At 33.8% G+C, this 25,536-nt stretch overlaps 2 protein-coding genes across 5 annotated transcripts in view; one reads left to right on the forward strand and one right to left on the reverse strand.

The window, feature by feature from the left end:
* Window positions 1-261: 261 nt before the first annotated feature.
* Window positions 262-4,807, reverse strand: LOC113509422 (checkpoint protein HUS1). Its single transcript, XM_026892762.3, has 6 exons — window positions 4,637-4,807; window positions 4,281-4,487; window positions 3,437-3,537; window positions 2,292-2,402; window positions 1,610-1,787; window positions 262-964 (listed from the first exon to the last, which is right to left on the reverse strand). The coding sequence occupies exons 1-6, from the start codon at window positions 4,686-4,688 to the stop codon at window positions 735-737; spliced, it is 879 nt and encodes a 292-aa protein (XP_026748563.1). The 5' UTR covers window positions 4,689-4,807; the 3' UTR covers window positions 262-734.
* A 2,627-nt stretch (window positions 4,808-7,434) lies between these two features.
* LOC113509333 (myb protein) overlaps window positions 7,435-25,536 on the forward strand; it is a 72,034-nt gene continuing 53,932 nt past the window's right edge. For 2 of the 4 annotated variants that reach the window (XM_052895042.1, XM_052895040.1), the window contains exons 1-2: window positions 7,436-7,628; window positions 11,986-12,096. In XM_052895042.1, the coding sequence (XP_052751002.1) occupies window positions 7,606-7,628; window positions 11,986-12,096 (134 nt within the window). In that variant the 5' untranslated portion in view covers window positions 7,436-7,605. Of the gene's footprint in view, window positions 7,629-11,985; window positions 12,097-15,630; window positions 16,051-25,536 lie in introns of those variants that run through there. The other 2 variants (XM_052895038.1, XM_052895039.1) reach the window with 2 other exon arrangements.

The following is a 25,536-nucleotide window of genomic DNA, read 5'->3' on the forward strand; positions in this document are numbered from 1 at the left end:
GTTAATGATTATGTTGATTGTCAGTGAAATAAATCGGATTCTTTTCTATGAATGTTTTTATTTAAAAAAAAAAAAATAACATTAAGGACAAGAAATGACACTAACTGCTTCTATCTCTACTTAAACCTCTATACGTTGTAACATGGTGCAGATGATAACTATTTTTGTAGTTTTACTATAAAATAATTATATTAAATAAGACTTTTAGAATATAAATCAATATATATGTTTAGTTTTAGTTTATTTTTTATAATTAATTTAATTATAATGACCTATCATCGGCATCATATTATAATGTACAGAGAAGGCACATCCACAAATATGTTTACACGTCGTGAATTAATTCGAATTGTCCTTTCATTGTATGTTAGCGCGATATTAGGCAATTTTCAGTTGTGGATCATACACGATATAAAGTCACAAAATGTAGAACAGTATTTACAACTCTCGGACACACTACACGGAAAATCGGTCGACGTAACGACTAGAAAGTTTGCGCTAGGCCGGCGAGGTATCTGTCCGATCGCCATCGATCTCTCGTCAACGGAAGATCAGCAACGACACATTTCTTATGTGATCCATCATACTCGGCAGACTGTGAGCATTGACATATGCTCTTAGTATGTTTACACTAAACAAGAATTTAAGAATTTGGGGAATAATTGAGTTTTTGTTCACTCGGTTTTAACATGATCAAAGGCCTGACAATTATGCTTGAATATAAAAAGAAATCATCAATACACAATCCCTGTGATAAAACACTGCAACTTAACATTCTCTTCAGTTTGTAAACACAATATCACTAATTTCTTGTGTATTATACTACATACAGTCCGGTTGTGAGATATTGAGTCTGCACTGAGAAACATGGACAATTTTTTAGCGTCTACCCGGCAGTGACACACTTTGGACATATCTTCATTTATTTGAGTTTCACTCTCAGAGTCCGAATGGTCAATAGGACCTGAAAAAAGATATTGTTTAAATTTGTAGACATATTCAAATTTGCTTTCAAATTATCATTATTCCATCAATGCAATCAATAAGAAAGTACACAATGATTTTTCATTTAAGGTATATACCCTTGCCACCACTTAGTAGCCCTGCATAATTATAGAATAGTTACTGGGATAACTTCCAGTCATGTATTTCAAAAAATTGTTTTTACAAATCATAACAATTCATCAATTTATGAAATAATAACTAATATGAGTCATACTATACTGTAATTATTTAAGTCTACTCACGTTTAAATTCTGGGATAAATAAATAATTACAATATATACATTTTTAAAAACAATTGAACATCTTTCAAGCTTTCTTATTTAAAAAGTATATAGATAGCAAATTGAAAGTTATATAGTAGAATTGCATATAGATCGACCATTTTTCTTTAACAAAAAATATTCACTTTCCTTAAGGCATTATACTGAGTACACAAAAGCGGCGTTTTTATGAAATCTGCTTATTTTATATTGATATTTTAATAAAACTTTTTTACCGATTTTAAGTTATTTGTAAATATTTTGCCAAGGATGACCATAACAAAAATCCAAGTCTTAACTTCCTTTTTGAAGATAGTTGAAAACCTGTTGTGTTAAGTACAAACCTCCATACGTTTCAACTCTCAAGTCCTTGAACCTCGTGGATACTTTCGCCATATCAGTCTTGATTTGCAATGTGAGTCTTCCTTCTGCCGATGCTCTAATCACCACCTCCGCCGCCATGGTTTTCATCCGATCGATGGTTGTACGTAGTTGCTTCAGTGTTGGCAACTCTATGGACACCTGTTTTAATTAAAACCAATGTCAATTTGAAAAAAAAATTAATAATAGAAATACATTATTATAATATAAAATAAAAATAGCTTTTATTCAGTCATTATCTGTTTCCTGCAACTTTGCCAACATAAACTACTTTCTTTTTATTTAGAATCCATAGAAAGGTAATATGTTTTAGGCACTGTTTTGTCTGATACTAGAGTTTCCCTTGTATCTGAGTAGTTTTTCATTCCATATTATTACAGTATATATATTGTATGTATTGTAACCTGTATATATGTTGCACTGTCAATTATATTTTCTGCTTTTCCTGTCTACAGTCAACTGGTAGATAACAGTATATAATCTACCTGTGTTAATGTTTATCAGGAGGGTGATAGATGAAAATAAAAACAGTTTAGTCCTTTAAGTGTGATTAAGTAACAAAAATCCAAACATACATCCTTACAAACTTTCATTTTTATAATATTAATAAGATTAAACAATTGTAGGATAACAATAATGTCTTACATCTGGTTGTGGAGTCCTGGGCTCTTGGAAATCTGACCACATCTTCCTTGGTATGACTACAATGGGAATATCATGTGTTACTTGCCTCGTCTGTTGAGAGCAAGCTGATGGCTGTAAATTAAATCATAATATGAATTAACTGACTGCACTTTAATTGTGAGACTTATAGAGTTTTTGAGTATTATAGAGAAAACCTTAGACATACAAAGACATTATTAGCTGTAATGGATCATTAGCACTCGCTACTGAATACGATTTTATTGGGAAAATATAGAGCACATATGATTTGACATATGATATATATTTAAAAAAAAAAAGGACTAAAAGTAAAAGAGTGTATTGAATATGAGTCAGTGGCCTTTAACATAAATTTTATTAAATGTACATTTTAAAAAAATATATGTACATTTTATAAAAATAATAACATGTAAGATATGAATAGTTTCCTAAGTATTCCACTGATAGAGTCACAATAAGTAAATAAATGTACTTATTAAGAAAATATTAATTGATGATGAAAATTGTTTGAACACTACAGAATTTGGTGGGGTTACATATTAATGTTTTTGATAAAAATTTATATTTAAAATTCATATTCATATATGATAAGAATTTATATCATCATATCGAACATAGTAAAAAAACCCAAAAACCCATCATATCTATATATACATTAACTGTCCACTGCTGAACATAAGCCTCCCCAATAACAGGAGTTTTGCCAGTAGTTGCCATGCTTGGTAGGCGAGTTGACAACTACAGTTAAATTTTGGTGATGTTTTAAGAGGGAACCTGCTACCCATCCCTAGATAATTTAGTTCCCTTAACCCTACATGTTCTACAATACCCATATTGCTATTGCTAATAATATAATAAATAGATTTGCTGTTTTTAAAACTTATATTGATTTTTAATACAATATCTATCTACATATATAATAGGAAATTAACAAACTCATTGTATCTTGCCATTTCTGAAAATCATTTCGGCTTTATTCAGAAGTCTTCTACGGGGATCATAGCATCTTACTTTACACTGTGAATTTTTAATTTCCTGTTATATTATATATATAGAGAGAAATAGACATGCATTGTTACATTACAAAATGACAAGTTTGACTAAAATTCACTTTCAATGATACATACCACTTCAATGTCTAATGTAAGACATGGACCCTGTTTCTTTGTCAACTTCATTTTTAGTGTTTTTGCAGACTTCAGTGTTATTAATGATCTTGCCAAATTACCTGGAATTTTATTAGAGTAAGATTAAGTTTAAAGGGAAAGTGAATAAAAAATTAATAAATGGGAATGAAGTGTATAAATTGGCCTTTTTTAAAACATAGAAGTCCAATTAATGTTTAAAAGCTAGTTTGCTTAAGGTGGATCTTTATGTCAAGTGGGAGTTCGTTTGACAGTTTAATAGCCTGCACAGTGAAGGAATATATACATTACATACCAAATCTTACCAAAGTAATATGAGAATAGTATTTTGGTTAGCACCTTAAGGGCAGTTAAAAAAACAATTTAATAATTTTCAACATTTCTGACCGATGATTTAAAAAAATCTTCTGATAGGGAACTAAAAAATCATAGAATACTTTGCACAAAAATCTACTACTAGAAATTATATATCTGTTTTATGTTTGCTTTGGAAATTTTCAAATGAGTGTATACTCATACAAGTAACATCCACTTAGTACATGCATGTGTGTCTATATGTATGTGTATATATGCATATCTGTGTATATGTATGTATAAAGATATAAGTTTAGTATATAGAATTAGAATATAAGTTTATAATTGTTTTAAAAGCTGTTTGTACAAGAGCGCAAAGCTGCGGACAAACTGTAATGCAGTTTCACAGCACTAAGAATAAAGTCTATGTAACTGTTTACTTAAAATAAATAAATAAACATAATTTTATGACATTAAAATTGATATTTTCAGTACCAGAGACTTGCAGGTTATAGACAACTTAAAATAATACCTGAATTGAAGCCAAGATAAATGTCTTTGTGCTGCTCATCCAATCCAACCATTTGGTATTCTGAGAAGAATATAGAATGTGGTATTTCGCACCATAATATCGGAGGTGCTGGACCACTATTCTCATCACTAACGATAAAATACAGTTGATCACTAGCTATTCTTAGTACACATTCTTTCGACAACTTAGATATTGTTGTAACTATATCTGTAAATTAACGAAAATAAAAAATTATAACAAATAGTTAACACTAATGGAATTTATTTATTTATTTATCCTTCATTGACTACATTACAAAAAAAAAGACATAAAAAGAGAACGCTATTTGTAATCTCATTGTATTAAAATAGAATTACTTGTAAATTCTCTCATAGGTCCGGCGTCTATCATTACTGCACGGAATTTCATTGCTTTTTCAAAAACAACAAACTTATAACTAAGAAATAAATATTATTTAATATTACAAAGTTAATTAGATTGGACCTTAAGATTAAAGACAAAATTCGCGGCGATTATTTGACATAAGATGTCATTTCATTTCTAATTTTTTTACGTACCATTTGGTTATCTATGGTATACCGCTCTCGGTTCCGAAACTATAACCGGATCCGGCTATCGTCAACAAATTCCTAGTTAGCTACATACAATTTTTAATTACCATTCACCATAAAAAGTATTTAACACGTAAATCTTATCGTTGTTATATTTTAGTTTTATATTTTATTTTTTTGTAAACTTCATAACATTTATTACTTTATATTATAATAGCTACATAAAATGTATGAATGCAAAAAAGTAAAATTTCATTTCATAAACAAATATAATTTCACCCAAACATTCCTTTCCGGTAGCAATAATAACATTTAGATTCACCATTTGTTTATAGATAAATAAGTGACCAAATAAACTAAATATACAAAAAAGAAATAGATAAAATCTAGAAAATTATTAAAATGCAATTATTATGGCTAAGAATAAATTGATCTAATATCTAAACTACTGCACAGCTAAAAATAAAAAAAAATTAACTCAAGATAATAAAGGTTCAATTGACATAAGAAAAAACAAACTATTTACTAGTTTGTTGTTTAACACTAGCGAACAATGATTTATATATAAATATATGAGCGACCCACCCTAACATCGCACGAATGCAGTATTTATTTGTGTAATTTTTAAACTGTGCTATAGATAGTAAGGGTAGTATTTTGGCGCATGTGAAAGTACTTCACTAATATTCTTTAAGATTTTAAAATGAACAGCCTAAACTACTTGATGTCTTCTTGCACTCCCCCTGCGGAAAAGCTGGGGAAACCTATCTAGAGCGTTTTGCCCCGCTCAGGTGATGTCTTCCCACAGCGAATGAAAATGTGCGGGTGAAGCTATAGTTTACCCAAATGACTCGCTGCTATATGGTATCTTTACCTGCTGGGTATAAATGAGCCGGACGGCAGGGTTGCCCACATCAGGGATCTACTTTCTCTTCAGGGTCTTTGTGCACGCGAGCTATAAGTTTGCGTGTATACGGTTTGTGGTCCACAGGTCGCGCGTGCGAACATCTTGATAGCCAAGCTGCCAATGAAGTCGTCCAGCGAAGGAATCCGTAGGTCCCTCTGTAATTAGGAATTCAATGTGCGCGCTTTTATATATTTCCTTTTGCATCTTTTACCCTCGTGCCCTACCTAATTTTCGCATAGCCAGCGCTAGCGATAACGCGATAATTTTACCGACTTATTGTTTTTATTTCGCATTATGTTCTGTCCAACTACATCAATTAACATGCTGCAAAAAATAAACTTCGTCGCCCTAAAATTTCTATTTTGATTTAATTATTTGTTTTTATAGGAATTTGTAAAATATACTTAAACCTGTATCCAAACTTTATCTTCTTATCTTACAATCTTGTTACATTTATTTTACTTTTACATAAACCCATTTTAATATTAAACTTAGATATTGTTGTCGCAAACTTTTTGTAAAGCTAAAAATTGATTGAAGCAGTACCGGAGAACATTCCGAACATCGAAACTCACAAATTTACCGTTTTATAATATTAAGTACAGAAGTATAGATATTTTATATATTAATAATGTTAATCTAAGAACACCTACCTAAAAAACAGGGCTTCTTTTCTTGTAGGCATCGTAAGAGGTAACTAAGGAAACTAAATGATCGAAGGTTGGGCAATAGCATTCCTCTTAATACTTTACTAAAGCCTGATTCTGCAGTAAGCAACCTGTTTTCCAAGCGTGGAAACTACTGGCAAACTACCGCCTTATGTGAGAGGCATATGTTCGGCTGTGGTTAGTGAACTGCTGATGTGATGATGATTATGATAATAAAGTGCAAACATTAAACTTAAATAAACATACATAGCAAAGTATATGGATATGAATTAGGAAAATTGATGTTTTTGTAGGCTTCCCAGTATCAAAGATCCGGGATTTGCTGCCCTTTTATGCTTTCATTAATTAGTTTCTTTGTTAATAATGTTATTAGTTTAAGATGGAGCACAAGACAAATTTTTTTTTTTTAAGAAATAGTAAAATAAACAATTAAACAAAATAAAATAGGATTCTATATATACAGTTTCACACAAACCACTAACTGACATTTGGAGTATACAGGAACATATTTTATAATGGGCTCCGTACACGAAGATCCGGTTAAATTAAATAAGTATCTTTTTTTTACTTGTAAAATTAATAAGATGGAAAAATTCATTTTCGGGTTCATTTTCCTAATAATAATATAATATACGCTTCACTATTTCCGTTTAGCAATCTAACATGCTCCTAAGACTTCGATATTGGTAGCAATTGTTATTAGACAGCCGGTCCGATAGTAACAGAGGCAGTGTGTCTTCTAGGAATATTTTTATTATTATTATTATTATATATTTCTTTTATTATATGATGAAAGTATGGAATTTAATTTCATAAATTATTGACGTATTTACGGTAATTTTATTTTTGAAATTATAAATTTATTTTGTTTTTTTATACTAGCAATTTTAAAACCATAGATATCAAGTTTTACTTTATTTACATTCAAAATGGCGGCCCTTGGCTCTGGTTTGTAGAATTTCTATTTGGGTTTCTCTTTCTTATTCATTTTATCCTCCGATGGTACGAGAGAGACGGGTAAAAATATTATGATATCTTTTGATTGTAACGAATGTTAACGAATCGTGTATAAATTTGTACAAAAAGAATATTTATTTTTCGATTTGTGTGCAATTTTTAGTAATTTTTACATTTGATCGGTTTATTTTAATTGATAAAGAATTTAATTTTTACCTTTATTCTCTCAATAGGAAGATTTTATGGAGAATAATGAATGTGCAAGGTATGTTGTCGATCGATAATGTCGTCATTCTGTATGAATATAACCACAAATTTGCTTTCCTTTTATATAAATTTTGATTTGCTTATCTATTTGTTCAGTCTAAATTAGTTTATATGTGTCTCTACCGATCTGCGAACTGAACTGGACTTCTAATTGCCTTATTTGATAGATTGTTCGCAACACCGTTATCCATAACGTTTTTACTTCGAATTTGGAACTTCGAATATTTAACGGATTCTATTTTTTGAAAGGTAATTAGGAAAACGGAATGTAGAAGAAGGTAATTTAAGAAAAAAATAAGAAAGACGATTTTTAACGTATTGAAGTTAGAATCATCGTTTGTTTTGATTACCTACGCTCAGTATCGTTCGAGCACTAATATGGTTCAATGTCGACGTCCATTACGATTATGCAACCAACGTGAACTCTGTCGTGCCGTTATTTTTATTAGATAAATATAAAACTAGTAACAATGTTTCCTTCTGTTTTTCCGCATTGAATCATATTCGTGCTTTTGTCTTTGTGGATAGGTTTTCGAGTAGTTCAGTAACACAAATCCAGGTCAAATTAATTCGTACTTGTCATTACCAGTTTTGTTTATTTATGAAAATGGAATCGTCCACCCACCCAATGGTTTACAATGGCGGGGCACCAGTGGAGTATGGTTTCATCCACATTCTTCATTACCATCGTTTTATGACAACGTATGTAGGTCAATTGGTCCATCGTGGCGTATTGACCAGAAACCAAACATGATGATTTTCATGGAAAATTGCGTATCGTCGATATTAAAATATATTACTAACAGTGGGAACTGATAGCCCTTTTACTAACAATTCCTTCCATCCTTTAGGAATAGGTTAAGTACTATTGTTTACGTTTTTTTTAATTAATGGGTGATAATGAAATGGTAACTCTGCCTGCGCTAATGGTATACGCTGGCGAGACACCAGTGAGGGTGAAGATGAAAAGGCAGGTCCGTTAACCCATCGTAACGAATTCAACGATGAATTAGTCACGATGGTTTCCAGGAGGAACCGCGTGATGGTCGACTTGATAGGATATATTGATAGCAATGGGGACTAACCTCCCCATTACTAACAATCTTCCTCTCTAGTGAGGGATGTTAGGTGAGAATGAAAAAGCAGGTTAGTTAGTTCATTGTTATGAGTATACTTGGAATTCAGCACGATGGTGTCTACGGGGAATCGCGCGGAGGTCGACCTGATGGGGTGTATTGCTAGCAGTGGGACAGTTAGATCCCATTATTAACAAACCTTTTCCCCCTACCGTTTTTTTAGGTAGATAGATATTTATATCGAATTTGTATTAAATGCAGGTAGGTATGTATTTTTTAATAGGTTGAAAATTGAACGAGGTTGGCCATCGTGACGATTTCGTTTTGGTGGTATATTGCTGACAATGGGGTTACTAGTCCCCGTTACTGACAATCAATCAATCAATTTAGTTAGGACCCCAAATTAGATACGTATTTAGGGGATACGACATTTGATTTTAATAAATAACCCACCTACCTCAAAATTTTACTTATTTTTTTTTTTATTTAATTCGATTTATGGCACTACCAGAGTTGTTCGATAACTTAACAGGTGGTCTACCATGAAATGAAATTCCGAAATTTCGGGCTCAATTTCGTGTTCTTGTTCGTACCGAAATCAACCCAGCAAATGGAGCTTAACATTTTGTACATCATTAATCCTATCCTAATAGTCCAGAGGGACGATATTTCAACATTTTTAATAATTTTAAACGGCATGTATTATATAATTTTAATATCAAATTTCTGTTTCGTTCGTCCCCGAAATTTCGGAAAATATTTCATGGTAGGCCCTCAGGTTTTTAATAACTGTATTACGCGTAAGTTTCGTTTGTTATATTGATGTTTTACTAAGAACTAGCTACCCGAAAATACAGCGCATGTTAGTCGCAAATGTATAGCTTTCTATAGATGAAAGAATTTTTAGAATCGATTGAGTATATTTTGAGTTCTATATTACTAGCAAAACCTCAATCTTTCGTCTTGATAATATTATTTGAGACGTTTAGATTCTCTATTTACTGCTGCTTCGCACACTTAATTTCTGTGGAACAAATTTATTTATTTATAGGACCACCAACATAAGATACAGCGAAACATTTTAATACAATACACTGGTACTTTAGATCTAACTGTTCTTACATTTGAAGGCAACCACAGCATGCTTTGTGTTTGATAAACATTAAAATAGAATTAAATTATTAAATGTCATTAAATAAATAAAGATAATACAATAAAACACCTAACTGTATAAATAGGTCTATAGTCTATATTATTTATTTTAATAGATATGATATGATGATAGGTTTTTTTATGTGTGAAAATGGTATGGTAACCCCGCCTGCGCTAACGGGTTACGCTGGCGGGACACCAGTGAATGGTGATCGATGAGGATGAAAACAGGCCAGTTAGCCCATCATGATGAATTCATCTGGAATTAACCATGATAGTTTCCAGGGGAAACCGCGAGGAGGTCGACCTGGTTGGGTTTATTGCTAGCAATGGGATTCTTAGTCGCCATTAATAGCAATCTCTTTCCCCCCAGGCGACGCACAAGTTAGGGATGATGATGAGGAAAGCAGGTTAGTTAGCCCATCGTGATGAATTCATCACGAATCAGCCACGATGCTTTCCATGGGGGACCGCGTGCAGGTCGATGAAGATTTAGCAAACTTCCGTAAACACTTTGATTATGAATCCAGCCAAAACATTCGGCAGCTCAAATTAGATTAAAACACGAAGATGATTTCCTGTCGAGGTTTTTTTAAGAGACTACAGCATAAGATTTTTAAAAAATGGAATAAAGAGGTTTCTTCAGGGTCGGCTACGCGCGCGAAATACCTCTGGTATTGCAGGCGTTCATAGGCTACGGTAACCGCTCACCATCAGGTGGGCCATATGCTTGTTTACCATCTTAGTGACATAAAAAGTACAGTCCAATTTTTTTTTATGAATGTAGATGGAATGGCGCCTCCGACTATGCTAATGATGTATAATATTATGATAGTAAAGGTCAATTATATTTTCTGGTATTCCTGTTTACAGTCGAATGGCAGATAACGCCATATGATGTTATGTCCGCCATTTACATTAGGTGTATTAAAGTTTAATGAATAAATAATGGGCATAAGTGGAGGATGAAATCAGGTCATTTGGTCCATCGTAGGAAATTCACTAGGAATTTATTACGATATTTTCCAGGAGGACCGTGTGGAGGTCGACCTGACAGGGTATATTGCTATAATGTGATAAAGAGTGACATATTCCCGCGTTATATTTTTTAGGGTTCATATTGACTACAGTGACTATATTAAGTTTTTATTAGGTTTAATGGGTGAAAATTGAATTGTTCATAATGGGGAAACTCCTAGTAATAATTAAATCACTAGTAATATGTAATATTAGATCGATCTCCATCCAGGCTCACCTGGAAACCATCGAACCATCATTAACCATCGAATTCACTAGAATTCCCATTGAATTTGTTACAACATGATTTCATCAACACTCATTTTTAAAAAATTCTGTTAACATTCCCACTGCTGGGAATTTTAAACAAAGAAATATTATTAAGTAACCTCCCTTTCTCGTGGGTGTCGTAAGAGGCGACTAATGGAATTTACTGTTCGATAAATGAGTAGCAGCGTCCCTCTTAAAACATTGCCAAAGCTTATCTGCGATTGTCAACCCGCCTGCCAAGCGTGACAACTACTGGCAAAACCTCCCTTACGGTAGAGGCCTTACAGTATATTTAGTAGTGGACAGTTAACGGCTGGTATGATGATGATCATGATGATGATGATGAAATTACTGGCCGTATTACACAAAGTCATCTAGTCCTAAACTGATAGAACTTCTGCTGTGGGTACTAGACAACTAACAGGCATAAAATAATATGTATATTATAAAAAAAGGCATTTAGGCCTTTTTTTTAATTACTACTTCAGTTTGAGGGGTGGGATATGGCGTGAATTTACAGGGTACAGAGGAATGACACCTGAGTCCTCAGGAATGGCAACACATAGGGGGTATCATGGGCGAAACAGTATACTCTGTTATGTCCATGGTACTGCTCATGTCTATAGGCGACGGTTACCATTTTCCATCAGGCGGGCCGTCAGCTTGTTTGCCATTCTAAGTTGTATAAAAAAAAATCAAATTGTTTAAATTCTATCACCCATAGAAAGCTGCATTAATAGCGAGTGACATACGCATATTATTTATGAACATTCCATCTACCCGCACGAAGTCGGGTCGGATCACTAGTCTTAATTAGTCTCATTGTTATTTTTCTTTCAGCATGGAGGATGACACCAAATTGCACATGCAGATTCAGATCGAGAAATTGAAAAATTTGCAAGCGAAACTATCTACAGAAGCGGAGGAAGATTATGTTATCATCAAACAAGAGTGAGTTTTTATATAGATTTTTAATATATCGCTGCTTTGAAACTATAAAGGCGTGGATAGGTACATGCATAAATGATTTTGCACATAAATACAGAATTACTAGTTTCTATATAATTCCTTCTTGCGAAATTGTGTAAGTTTTTATAATAAACTGTCTGAGTCTATCCTAGACATACATGGCCGTAGTAGGGGGAGGGGCAATGAGGAGTAATGCCCTACCTTAAAACGCCCAATGTCCTACCTTAAAATGAAAGGTCCCAAGAAAATTAGACACATTCGCTTTTTCAAAGTTATTTACTTATGGCTTTTGCCCTACCACAAAGTTCCTTTGCCTTACCTTAAACTTGGGTCTAGCTACGGCCCTTCTAGACATACCTGATTTTTTTTAAATCTTCTGTAAAAATGACTCTCTAAAAAGACATATTACAGGATTTTTTTATACCACTGAGGTGGCAAACGAGCATAGGGCCTACCTGATGAACGTCTGCAAAACTGTCTATTTTGACGGTCTTGTACTCACGTCTCTATTTTGAAGACCCTGATTATATACTATGTACCTTGAAAAAATAAATCTCTTGAACCTATATTTGATTTCACCATGTTTCTTTATTTATTTATTTTTAATGAAAACTTATATTTTTTTTTGTATTTGGAATGGCAATTAATCTCACTGATCGCTTGATGTTAAATGATTCCTATACTGTATGTACTGCAATTGTAGAGAGAGTACCACCGGTATTCTTAATCAGTGTCTGCAAAGTTTAGTTTTATTTACAGTTTCGTCCAACATCGAATGATTACTAAATAAATATACTTAACTATTCATTCTTTACAAAACTGACGGAAATTACGGAAAGAGGCACCATTTATCCTGCATTTTAATTTTTCCTTTTTTTAAAATATCTGTTAGGCGTTTCAGAATCAGCCTATAATATATATATTTCAAACTGAGGTCAATCTTTTCTTTCTTCAGAATTTTGATGTTAAGTGCATTTCAAATGAACACATACCTCCTTATTAATAAAAAACTAAAACGCTTTACAAACCTACTTTAACTATTACGGTGTTTTGTCACTGTCTATAAAATTTAAAAATTAGTGCAAAAGAAAAGGACAATAGATATTCTTTTTCATGGCCTATTCATAGTACGTGTATACTATAACAATAAGTAATACTTTCACATCAAATATAAAAGTGAGTTTGTTCGTTTGTTACTGCTTAGCGTCTTAATGGCTCGATAAATCGTCATAAAATTTAGGTAATGAATACACTTGAAATTCAGCACGGTTTCCAGAGGGGACAGCGTGGAGGTCTACCTGACAGGATATATTGCTAGCAATGGGACTGGTAGTCCGCATTACTACCAATCCGTTACCCCACCCTGAAGGTACTATTTGGGATGGAGGTTTACACTTTAACGCGAAAAAATATTAATGTATTCAGATAACGTCGGGACCTTTTACTTTATGATATTGTATTTAAGTATCAGTATCGCTTATCGTGTATGTGGTAGATACGTTTTGTTCGTTGTACGAATGTTGTTCCTTTTACAAATAATGATGGTGATGTCATTTATTTGACCTCTGTATGTTGTTTTATAATCTCGTATTTTAAAATTATGACTGTAATAGTCTGTTGCTTTAGCCTTTAAACATTTATTTATGGGGGTACGGATTGTTAATAATGTGAACTATCAGTTCCATTGCTAGCAATATACCCCATCAGGTCGACCTCCACGTAGTCTCCCCTGGAAACCAATGTGCTGAATTCGAGGTGTATTCATCACGATGGGCTAACTGACCTGCTCTTTCATCCTCAGCTATTACCTTACCGGTGCCCAGCCACTGTATACCGATAACGCAGGCGGGGTTATCATTCCATTATCAGCCATTAAAAAAAAAAAAACATTTATTTATTTTTACTTTATTGTACACACTAATACATAATAATACATAAAAATGTGATACAGGAAGTAATGAACAAAGGCGAGCTTAACTCTAAAAGAGTTCTCTTCCAGCAAACACAAAGTGGAATAAAACATCAACGTCAGCGGGTAGATCGTTCTAGAATATTATGACAATTTTCAAATATAAAGAACTGGTACTGTGTGACGCCAGAACAAACATATAGGCAGACGTAAAATTAAAAAAAAAAAATTTGGTTTGTTTTGCTCTTATTAAGACTCTCTCGTATATTTTTTTCTACAGTACCTCCCATGCACAGTCATCGTCTAGTTACGGTGTATATGATATTATTTAATTTATGAATTAAAAGTATAACAAAATTAGCATTTCTGCTCTAAGCTATTTAAAAAACTCGCGTTTATTAATATTAGGATAATTAAAAACCAATATGTTATGAACAAACAAGCATACAGCTTGCCCGATGTTAACTGGTTATGTTTACCCTAGGTTATGGACGCGACACTGCTATACGCGCGATATTGCTGTCGCAGAATTAATTTTTTTTTAAGTGCTTGGAAATGGGACCTGTATTACAATATTCTGTTTAAAATCGTCGATTTCCAACAGCAGTTTTTTTCTACGACGAACAACTGAGTTTCTGGGTTGGGCTGACAGGGTGCCTGTTAATCAATCTGCGGGTCTACTACGAAATGAAATTCCGAATTTTCGGACTCAGTTTCTTATTTTTGTTCGTACAGAAATCTGTCCAGTAAATGGTGCTTAACATTTCATTCGTCATAAATTCTTCTTTAATAGTCCAAATTTTAATATTTTTAAACAGTGTACACACAGTCTTTTTGACATCAAAATTGGGTTTCGTTTGGCTTTAAACATTTTGGAAAATATTTCGTGGTAGGCCCTCTGTTCTATATTTTAGTTACATATAAGAGTTTCTGACTTGTCTTACCGGACGACAGCTTTTCGATCCTTCCGAAGTGTGAAATAAATGATAATTTTTAAATAATGCAAATATGAATTTTAGAAAAAATATTAAATTAAGGCTATGACTCCAATATTCGATCTTGGGACCCTTTAATTTATATTTATATCAATTAAAAGGTCCCAAGATTGTACCACTATATACCACAATGATTTCCAGGGGGAACCGCGTAGAGGTTGACCTGATTGCTAGCAATACACCCTGTATTACTAACAATACCTTTTCCACCGATGAAATCAGGTCAGTAGGCCCATCGTAGTGAATACGACAAGAATTTATCACTATGGTTTCCAAGAGGAACCATGCGGAGGTCGACCTGACAGCGTATACATATATATCTCTCACACATATACACTTCCTTTCTCCTTTTTTAAATAGTTGGTACTCTAATTACTAATTGTATATCTTCGATTTGAATGATACTTAACTACGAAGTAGGTAGGTATATATCATATCAGTCATAAAGAAAAATGTTACCAATTAAGTAGGTACCTTTATTAGTTCACCTGCATCACAGATAATATAATATTATTACTCTACACATAAAGTCTATATTACACCCCGCAATGAAATGAGAATTAACAAAATAGCATAATAAGTTCGGAATTCTTCGACCATTATGAAACAACCCGCAGCGAGACGAGGACGGCGACAACTCCCCTCGTTACCTACCGCGATCCGTCGGCCTTCCGAGCCGGCTCGGCTTCTCAGTCAGTCCGGCTTCGCGCGCGTTACAGCCGTGATTCGTTCGCGTTCTCTGCATTAAAAAAAAAAAGTTAAAATAAAAATAAATGTTAAATATTGGCGGGAAAATTTTGAGGTTATGTTCAATGTTTACAATCAAGTGAAATGCCTAACATTTTCAATAACGATGATTCTAAAGTTAAGTAAACAAAAGGGTGGTTCATTTATTCATAACGCCCCGTAATTGTTGTGAGAGATGCAATATCAAATTGATGACGGAGAAGATTTACAATATCGGATTTTTGGCGAATCCTTCAACTTTCTGGGCGAGAACACTGAAAACACCACCGTCGGTCGTCGCAGAAAGTGAGTTTTGTTTTGATCATTTTAATATTATTCTCGTATTACATACAATTTTACCTCCTTATTTATAAAAAAATATCATACCTCACAAAAAATAATAAATAAACTCATTTAGCTATTGAATTGTTAAGTTTATTTTTTTATTGCTAAATTCCTAATAAAAAAAATTGTAATAGTGAAAATAGGTAGATATATGTATTTACATCTTATGACTACATCTAAACTCATGTTTTTAGTTGTAATATTGTTTTTGATCTTAATTACTGTGATGGTGTACTTTCTAGCAAAAAAAAAAAACCCATTGAAATCGAACCACTACTTTGGGAGCTATAATACCACAGATAGATACGGAGAAAGGTTACTTCCTGTCGGAAACTAGAGTCCATTAATTTGGCACCCAAACTACCAACCAGCATACTCAAGTACCTATCTATACAATGCGTTATATACTTATTTAACCACCTAAAGTAGGTCGGTACTTAAATTTTTGTTAATATTATTTTCTTGACGGCAGCTCATAATAAGATGTTTTTACTATCTTCCAATGTTTTATTAGATAAGTAACTAACGACCTAATTGTACATGTAACATTTATACTTTATCTATCACACTATGCGCAGTAAATACATCGCTACACGTTGTAGGTAGATAGATATATTATTTTAATGGGGTGAGAATGGAATGGTAACCTCGCCTGCGTTATCGGTATACGCTGGCGGGGCACCAGTGAGGATGAAATCAGGTTAGTTTGCCCAACGTGACGAATTCCTCAAAAGTTAACCACTATAGTTTCCGGGGGAAACGCGAGGAGGTCGACCGGATAAGGTGTATTGCTAGCAATGGGGTTGTTAAATCCCATTACTAATAATCAGTAAATTATTTAAAGAAAGTAAAAAGATAGATAATGTGGCTAATTACAATATGAATGGTGAATGACGGACGAAAAAGTTTGAGAACCTACGATGTCAAAATATTGCCATTTGTATAAAAATCTCAATGTGGGGTGGTAGGTGAAATAAATTTTAAAGGCCGTGACGTAAATGCTTCGGTAGTCAAGAAATTGGAATATTGACCGATATAAAAATACCGCATTGATAGTCATTTGCGTAAAAAAATAGGGCCGGTGCTGGGCTACAATCAAAGACGCATCTGTAATACAGGGATTGGATAAAAATATTTAACATTTGCATAAATATTTGAAGAGGGTGGTGGGCGAAATAAATTTGAGAACCTGTGACGTCAGCGTCAGAATTTTGTGAAGTCTAATCTGTAATGTAGGAATTGAAATATTGACAGATATAAAAATATCCTCGCCCAATTACCTACGTGTTTGACATAAATAAATAAATAATTATATACTCTTATGATTCCAGAATTGCGGTTTAATTTGGTTCATTAGGGGGAAAGGGGTAGTTAGTAATGCGGACTTTTTTTTTAATGTGTGATAATGGAATGGTAACCCCACCCGCGCTAACGGTATACACCGGCGGGGCACTAGTGAAGGATGATAGATGAGGATGAAGCAGGTCAGTTAGCCTATCGTGACGAATCCAACAAGAATTGTTCACGATGGTTTCCAGGGGGAACCACGTGGAGGTTGACCTAATAGGGCATATTGCTAGCAATGGGGCTATCAAACTCCATTGCTAACAATCCCTTTCCCCCAGTAATGCGGAGTACCAGTCCCATTGCTAGCAATATACCTCGTCAGGTTGACTTCCAAATAGTCCCCTCTGAAAACCATCGTGCTAAATTGCAGGTGTACTCATCACGATTGGCTAACTGACCTGCCTTTTTATCCTCGCCCATCATCCCTCACTGATGCCCCGCCAGCGAATACCGATAGCGCAAGCAAGGTTATTATTTCATTATCAACCATTAAAAAACGTGTTTCAACTGTAAAGCAGTTGTCTTTGCATGGCTGTGTTTCGGTTTGAAGGGAGGGATATGGCTGTGAATTTACTGGGTACAGAGAATAACACCTGAGTCCTCAGGAATGGCAACGCATGGGGGGTATCTTGGGCGAAACAGTATACTCTGTTACATGCGTGGTACTGCTCATGTCTATAGGCGACGGTTACCACTTTGCATCAGGTGGGTCGTCAGCTTGTTTGCCATTCTAAATTATATAAAAAAAAAATGATCGCGTTAATTTCCGTCTTTTATAAACCATAATAGTATAAAACAAAGTCGCTGTCGCTGTCTGTCCGTCCCTATGTATGCTTAAATCTTTAAAAATACGCGACGGATTTTGAAGCGGTTTATTTTAATAGATAGAGTGATTTGAATAGATAGAGGAAGGTTTATATGTATAATACATGCATAATATAGTGGAGAAACACTGATAATTTTAGAGGTTTCTGATGTGATGTGATGTAATGTGCACCCGTGCGAAGCCGGGGCGGATCGCTAGTAAACCATAAAACATGCAGCGCGAAAGTCTAAAAGTTAAACAACTTTTATTAAGGCTAAAATTTAAAGGTTTTTGTATTCATTGTGTATTATTTTAGGTACAGGTTATTGACTCTTGTCTGTTTTATTATTAAACTAGCCTTTACTTTTGACTTTGTCCGTGTATGTTTGGGATTTGTTTAGTGACCGAAATAAAAAGTTTTGGGAACTTGGAACAGAATTGGTTTTAATTGGGGAAATAAAAAGTAGCCTATATTCTTTTCCATTGCATAGGTATAGTATGTGTATGCTAAATTTTATAGTGATCGGTTAAACTGTTAAGGAGCTATAGGGGGTAACAAACAAACAAACCCATTTTGACAGTGCGGAAAGGATTGTTAGCAATGGAGTTTGACAGCCCCATTGCTAGCAATATGCCCTATCAGGTCAACCTCCACGTGGTTCCCCCTGGAAACCATCGTGAACAATTCTTATTGAGTTCGTCACGATGGGCTAACTGACCTGTTTCATCCTCATCTATCATCCTTCACTGGTACCCCGCCGGTGTATACAGATAGCGTGGGTTACTATTTCATTATCACCTATAAAAAACCATTTTGACATATTATATAATATTAGTAAGCAGATTTTTTTAGTAATGGTGCTAAATATAGAAAAAAAATGTTACATGTTAGCCAGTTATAAGGCCCGTACACCAAATATGCCAATAGATTCTTGAACACGGTATTATAATGTTGTGAACCGGCGAATTTGAATACACCGACCGACAAATTCGGCCTTCAACTTGCGCGGATTATCCTGCGTGCTTTTCGAAACCTTGAAACGTACAATATCAAGGCCTCACGTACAATATACTTTGCGACAGGCCCACCTAAACTCTTATGGGTTTACGTCATCAAGAGATAGGAAAACAAAATAATTTTCAATGTTCAAGTATCATCGGCTTCAAAAATTTATTTTTATACCAGTAATTATATAGATATATGCTGAAAAATTGCTCGCGGGGATTGCATTAAACATGTTGTATTTGTGAATACAAGATATAGGCCACTAGCGAATCATCTCGGCTTGGCACAGGTAGATAGTGTAGGGATATCTTCTTTTCTGTTTTTTTTTTTTTTTTTTTAATTTGTGAATGGAATGGTAACCCCGCCCGTGCTATCGGAATACACCGACGAGGCACCAGTAGAAGATGATAGGTGAGAATGAATGCAGGTCAGTTGGTCCACCATAATGAATTCGACAAGAATTAAACATGATGGTTTCCAGAGAGAACCTGAAAGGGTATATTGCTAGTAATGGGGCTATTAGACTCCATTACTAACAATCCCTTTCACTTTCTAGTTGAATTTGTTAGGATGGGTTAACTGACCTGCTTTCATCCTCATCTATCATCTCTCACTGGTGCCCCACCGGTGTATACCGATACCGCATGCGGGGTCACCATATCACCCATTTAAAAAAAATGTAGTATCTTTACAAAGAGACTACAGCATGGGGTTTTTCAAAAGGGGGGTAAAGAGGTTTCTTCAGGGTCGGCAACGCGCACGTAATACCTCTGGTATTGCAGGCGTTTATAGGCTACGGTAACCGCTTACCATCAGGTGGGCCGTATGCTTGTTTGCCATCTCGGTGGTATAAAAAAAACAATCTTTCATATTTTTAATATTAGTTTACATTCTTATTATCACTATTAATTGGATTTATGATTAAAAGTTGAACGCTTAAATTAATGTACAGCCAAATCAGTACTGAGTATGGTATGCGTTTAAAATTTTGTGCGGGCGTTCTTTTCCAGCCCGATAAGAAAGGATTTCTTGAAATTCCATCAGAAGCAGAAAATAACAGGTTCCGCGGGACCATAACCTGTTACCACACGCTGTCAACCCTTACTGTCTGTACGTTAATGTGTTATAAGGCCCATAAACGGTATTCTAGACCCGAAATTTGAATAGTTTAGACTTTGTATGATATATAAAAAAAAAAACTTGCTATTTGCTAAGTGTTTAAATCTAAGTAGGTATCTAGTATTAATTTTGTACGTGGATAGATCATACCCTAGAGTAAGATATGAGAAACTTTATATCTTAATTCAAACGGGCAAACCCAAAGTATATACCCAGTTATAAAAAATGTCTAAATTTTTTTACGTGAACGTATACGAAATATGAGTATATGAGAAAGTGATCCAAAGTTTTCGTAATAAAAAAAAAAAGAATAAAAATACGGCAGCGAAAAAAAAAATTAAACTCAAACCTATTACAGTACCTCTAAAATGCGGACAAGTGTACTAAAACAGCCTTATTGAGTGGGCGGACTGGCATTCGCAAATAGTAAATCAACACGCGTCTTGAATGAACTCATGAACGGCGGTTTCATTCAAAACTTTGGTTAGCTTAGCTCAGTGCGCTAGAACTTGGCCTTGGTCTAATAATTTGGTTCTACGTTGATAACACCAATGTCAGAGGCCCTCAAAGTTTATTCCAATTTCCGGTCTGAACAAAGCTTACTTTGTTATCAATATTCACATAAGCCGTAAACACATTATTCTGGGTACCCTTGATACATTTTAATATTACTTATTTAGACAATAATAGCTTCCTAATTAGATTCACTTCGTCTCCTTAGATTAGTAATTAGTGTATTTGCATGTCTATTCGGGGTTTTATTATCATAACCTGCGGTTTATTATTCTCGGCGGCTATACTGTATCAAAGTGTGTTTTTTGTAGACTTAAAAGTATGATTTAATAATAATACTAATATCAAACTTTGAGAAACAGATCGTGAGTCCTATAGTTTTTTAAAATTTAATTATAATTGAGGTATAGTAATTATAAAACGTGCTGTAATTTTATAATATTACTTATATCTGAATTTTTTTAAATCTGTAGAGTTTTTGACATCAATCAAAATTGTAATTAGAATTTTTTAATCTTAGTCTGTATTTAAATATAATGATAAACATTAACAACCGACTTCAAAAAAAGAGGATCTCGATTGTATTTTAGTATGTGTATGTTACGCGATACCATCGCTACTTCGGCATCCAGTTCGATAATTCTTTTTTTAAACACAAGTCATATTTGAAACACTAGATTGAAAATATTTGAATTTAGAATGTGGTACTGTCTATATGTAGATTTTGCTTCGCAAAGAAAAATGACATTTTCGATCGTCATAAAATTAATATGAGATCCACAAGGGATTAAATTACATCGATTGTAAAAGAAACAAAATTTGGTCCACAAAAGAAGGCACCCACTTAAGTAGTGACAAAATCAGTTACTTTGATTTTAAAATTAGAACTAGATTAATCTGATTTTCTTAAAATTTCGACGGGATCAATCTGAAAGTATATTCTTTTAAATTAAAAATAGTTTTCCAAATCGATTTATAAATAACGGAATTGTGAAGTAACAAATCTTTTCCTTTTTTTAAGTTGGTTAAAATAAGGCAGCTTCAGTCATATGGGATCAACAAGGGCCCAGATTCTATATTTTTTTTATATTACTATGCTGGAGAACAAGCATACGGCCCGTCTAATGGTAAACAGGGCTACCGTAGCCTATGGACTCTTCTAATACTAGGGATATCACGCGCGTGTTACCCACCAGTAAGAAACTTTAATACGCTTTTTTTGTCTTAAGAAGTTAACACTTATCCACTGAAGAAGGAATTATTATTATTAAAACGGGTTCAGAATTATGAATAAACGACGGACGTGTGAATTGAGCATTTCTTTTTGGAAAATATTTAAAATTACTTTCATGTCACGTCCATGATGGTCCCATGGTTTCTTATTAATTTAATCAAATACAGGTATGCTATCCCGCCAGCATAACAATTTCCGAAAGCATTTATTTATTTATTTTTAATAAACAATTGTTTTTATTAGCAATTTTTATTATTGTAATTCGTTAATTAGAAAAAAATATTGTGTTGTTTATGTATTTAAATACGTATTCGATTTAATGCGAAACGGTTATATATTTTTATTTATGTCTACAAGTTTCGACACATGGATTTCACCACGTCGTGGTCACGGCAGGAATGAAAATCATGTTAACCCTTCTTTGCATACTGGTGGAAATTTCCATCATAAAATTGAATGCCTAAAACTTGTATAAAAGACCAAGTTCACTTAAGTTGATTGTATCTGCATAATTTTTTAATGTCCATTGTAGAAAAAAAAAATAGCTGTCAAATTTATTGTTTTAACCATTTTTCCTTTAATTTTAAACATGAATTATATCACTTTGATTATATGACTTTGATTTCACCAATAAAAAAATCATGCAAAGAAGGGTCAAGTCCTGGACAAGAATTTAATTAAATTGGAATTACCAATTTCAACAAAACCAATTTCCTAGGATCGTGGACGCTTCCAAAATGTTTTTATTTTTTACCTTTTAAAAATCCATTTTGATTTTATTTATAAAATATTTTAATCAAACGTTAGTAAAATGTGTTCACAAGATGCTACTATTAGTCATGTGAATAAAATAACATTATCCGATTTTTTTATTTGATATGATTATAAAGAAGATTACAAAACCCTAGTCAGCGTGAGAGTGAACCGTGAGTACAATGACCACTCCACCCTTGTGTGCTAGTGCGGGGTAAACGACCACGACGGAGGGTGGTACCCCGAAGGTAGCCTTAATTGCTTCACGTGCATCGGCAGATGGTTGGCAAGGTGCTAGCCAGTGATGTCCCTTTATCGATAGTGTTTATTTTAATTAACCATCTTTACAAAGTGACGGTATCTAAAATGTACACGTTTTTATAACTGAAAGTAAATTGTTACTTAAGAAATCAATTTAAATGTGTATGTAGTTATCACTGAAAAAGAAACTCATTTATGGTCAAAATCAGCTTTATAGCTTAACATAAAAAAAAAAAAAAAAACAGTCGAATTGAGAAACTTTATTTTGCGGAGCAGAATTTACTTATTAGTTTTATAATTTTTTTTAGAAGTCAATAGAACAATATTTTGTATCAAAAATATGTATGTTGGTCCTTTTATTAAGAGAAGACCACTATCTAATACGATATTAGAATTTCATTTAAGTAGTTATTATCTATAATTATTAAAATGATAAATTACGAACGTGGTTTATAATGGAATTTGTTTTATTTTCTTTGTGGTATTGGGACATATTTAAATATGTTCACAACTGTAATCTCATTTGGGGTCGTTAGACGTGACAGTCGAATTTTGCTATTATGCAGTACGTAATACATATCTGCTTGATTTTATGCATTCTCTCCAAAAAATAGTTGAAAATGTAGTATAAAGCGAGTCTGGGACTAATATTAATGTCGGAGCGAACATAAATATACCATTTCAAATAAAAAAAAAAGTATAGTGAACTTGCGCCCTTACGTTTATAAATCGGGGTAATAAACCAGTAGGTTACGAGGGTACACGGCCCTTTATTTGAGATCTGTTGTAAACAACATTGCCTCCGTACTGCAATAAGGCATTCCTAACTCGAATAGGTCGTCTTATATTATGTAAAAATATCAATAATTGTGAAATCATATTGATAAACTTACATTGAAGTAGATATGATGATCACGTCAGCTGTTAAACGCCCACTGCTGAACATAGGCCTCCTTCTTAGCGGGTTTCACCAGTATTTGCCACACTTGGCAGGTGGGTTGGGCTTTGGTGACGTTTTAACACTTTGCTGAGCAGTGATCAGTTAACTCGTCTTTTCATATCCAACCGTTGCTAACGGGTGACGAGGTAAACTCGTCATTGCACTAGCGAGTAGGTACGTCCTCCTACCACGACGGGCAAGACCGTTTGGATTACAAAGCGTTTATGACCAAAAAAATACCATTCTTTGTATTTAGGTTTTTATCACAATTTTAGTTTTGTTCCAAAGATTTCAACCATGACGGAATTCCCGATTGGCAAAGTGTTAAGAGGGACGCTGCTTCCCGTCTGTCAACCATTAAGTTCTCTTAGTCGCCTTTTACGATACCCACGGAAAAGAAAGGGGTGGCCCATTCTATGCCGGGACCACATGGCCTAATGAGGCCCTAAATATTTTTGTTGATTTACAACTCAATTTTTTTCAAAAAATGTTACACAAATGTTACAATTACACTGGCCAAATACTTTTTAATGACGTCACTTTTATGAAAATATATCGATTTTTATTTATAGTCCATACACTCATTATCGATCAATATTCATCGATTGTATGATTGCCCATCCTTATCTAATGTAATGTTTTCTATTTATCAATTTAACTGGGGTGAATGCAGGACAGAGCACAACTTTCACACGATCGTAACAACTGCTCCTAATGTAGATACTAGTGTAATGACACCTAGCAGGTAATGTATTTATTATCTCGTCTTTGAACTTTTTATACGGCGACGTTGACATTTCAGGAATATTCTTTTCCTTTACAACACGCTATAATAAATACACGATAGTACTTAGCGCATGAATAATGTATCGATCGATGTCGACTTTCATATTTATATGTAATTTATGGGCCATCGAATTAACACGAAGCCGTGCAGATAATAATATTTAATCGACTATCTTATATATATTTAAAAAACCAGTCCAATTTCCTACCACGTGGTTAAAGGACGTATTTTTTTTTTCTTTTGACAAAAAGGCGATCAATAGACCAGCTGGTTTGACGCGCGGCAGAAGAAATAATGTATACACTTACAAGGGGGCCCCAAGAAATTGGGGGAGCCTATTATTTCTCAGATCCATCTATTGAACAAAAGTCCCTACGAGCCTAGTTCTTTTGTTACAGACGAGACATATTTGCAATGGTTGACGTATTTTTTCCGTCATGAATAAGTAACATGGGCAGTCATGTATTCGTGTCAAAGTTCATCAAGGCTTTTTTAAACTTGCACAGTGTATTATATCTAAAAATCGATACTGTATTATCCGCGTTTTCTATCTTAAATCACATACAACTGCCATTTTCTTGGTTATTTGAAATGATGTATGTATAACGGCAACACATAGAAATAGTCTGAGTCTGAACAGTGAAACGAAAGATATGTGATGAAAGAATTTATGAATAATCCA

This window comes from Galleria mellonella, unplaced genomic scaffold (genome assembly GCF_026898425.1).
Source record: "Galleria mellonella isolate WM207_F2 unplaced genomic scaffold, CSIRO_AGI_GalMel_v1 utg264, whole genome shotgun sequence".
Lineage (NCBI taxonomy): Eukaryota > Metazoa > Arthropoda > Insecta > Lepidoptera > Pyralidae > Galleria > Galleria mellonella.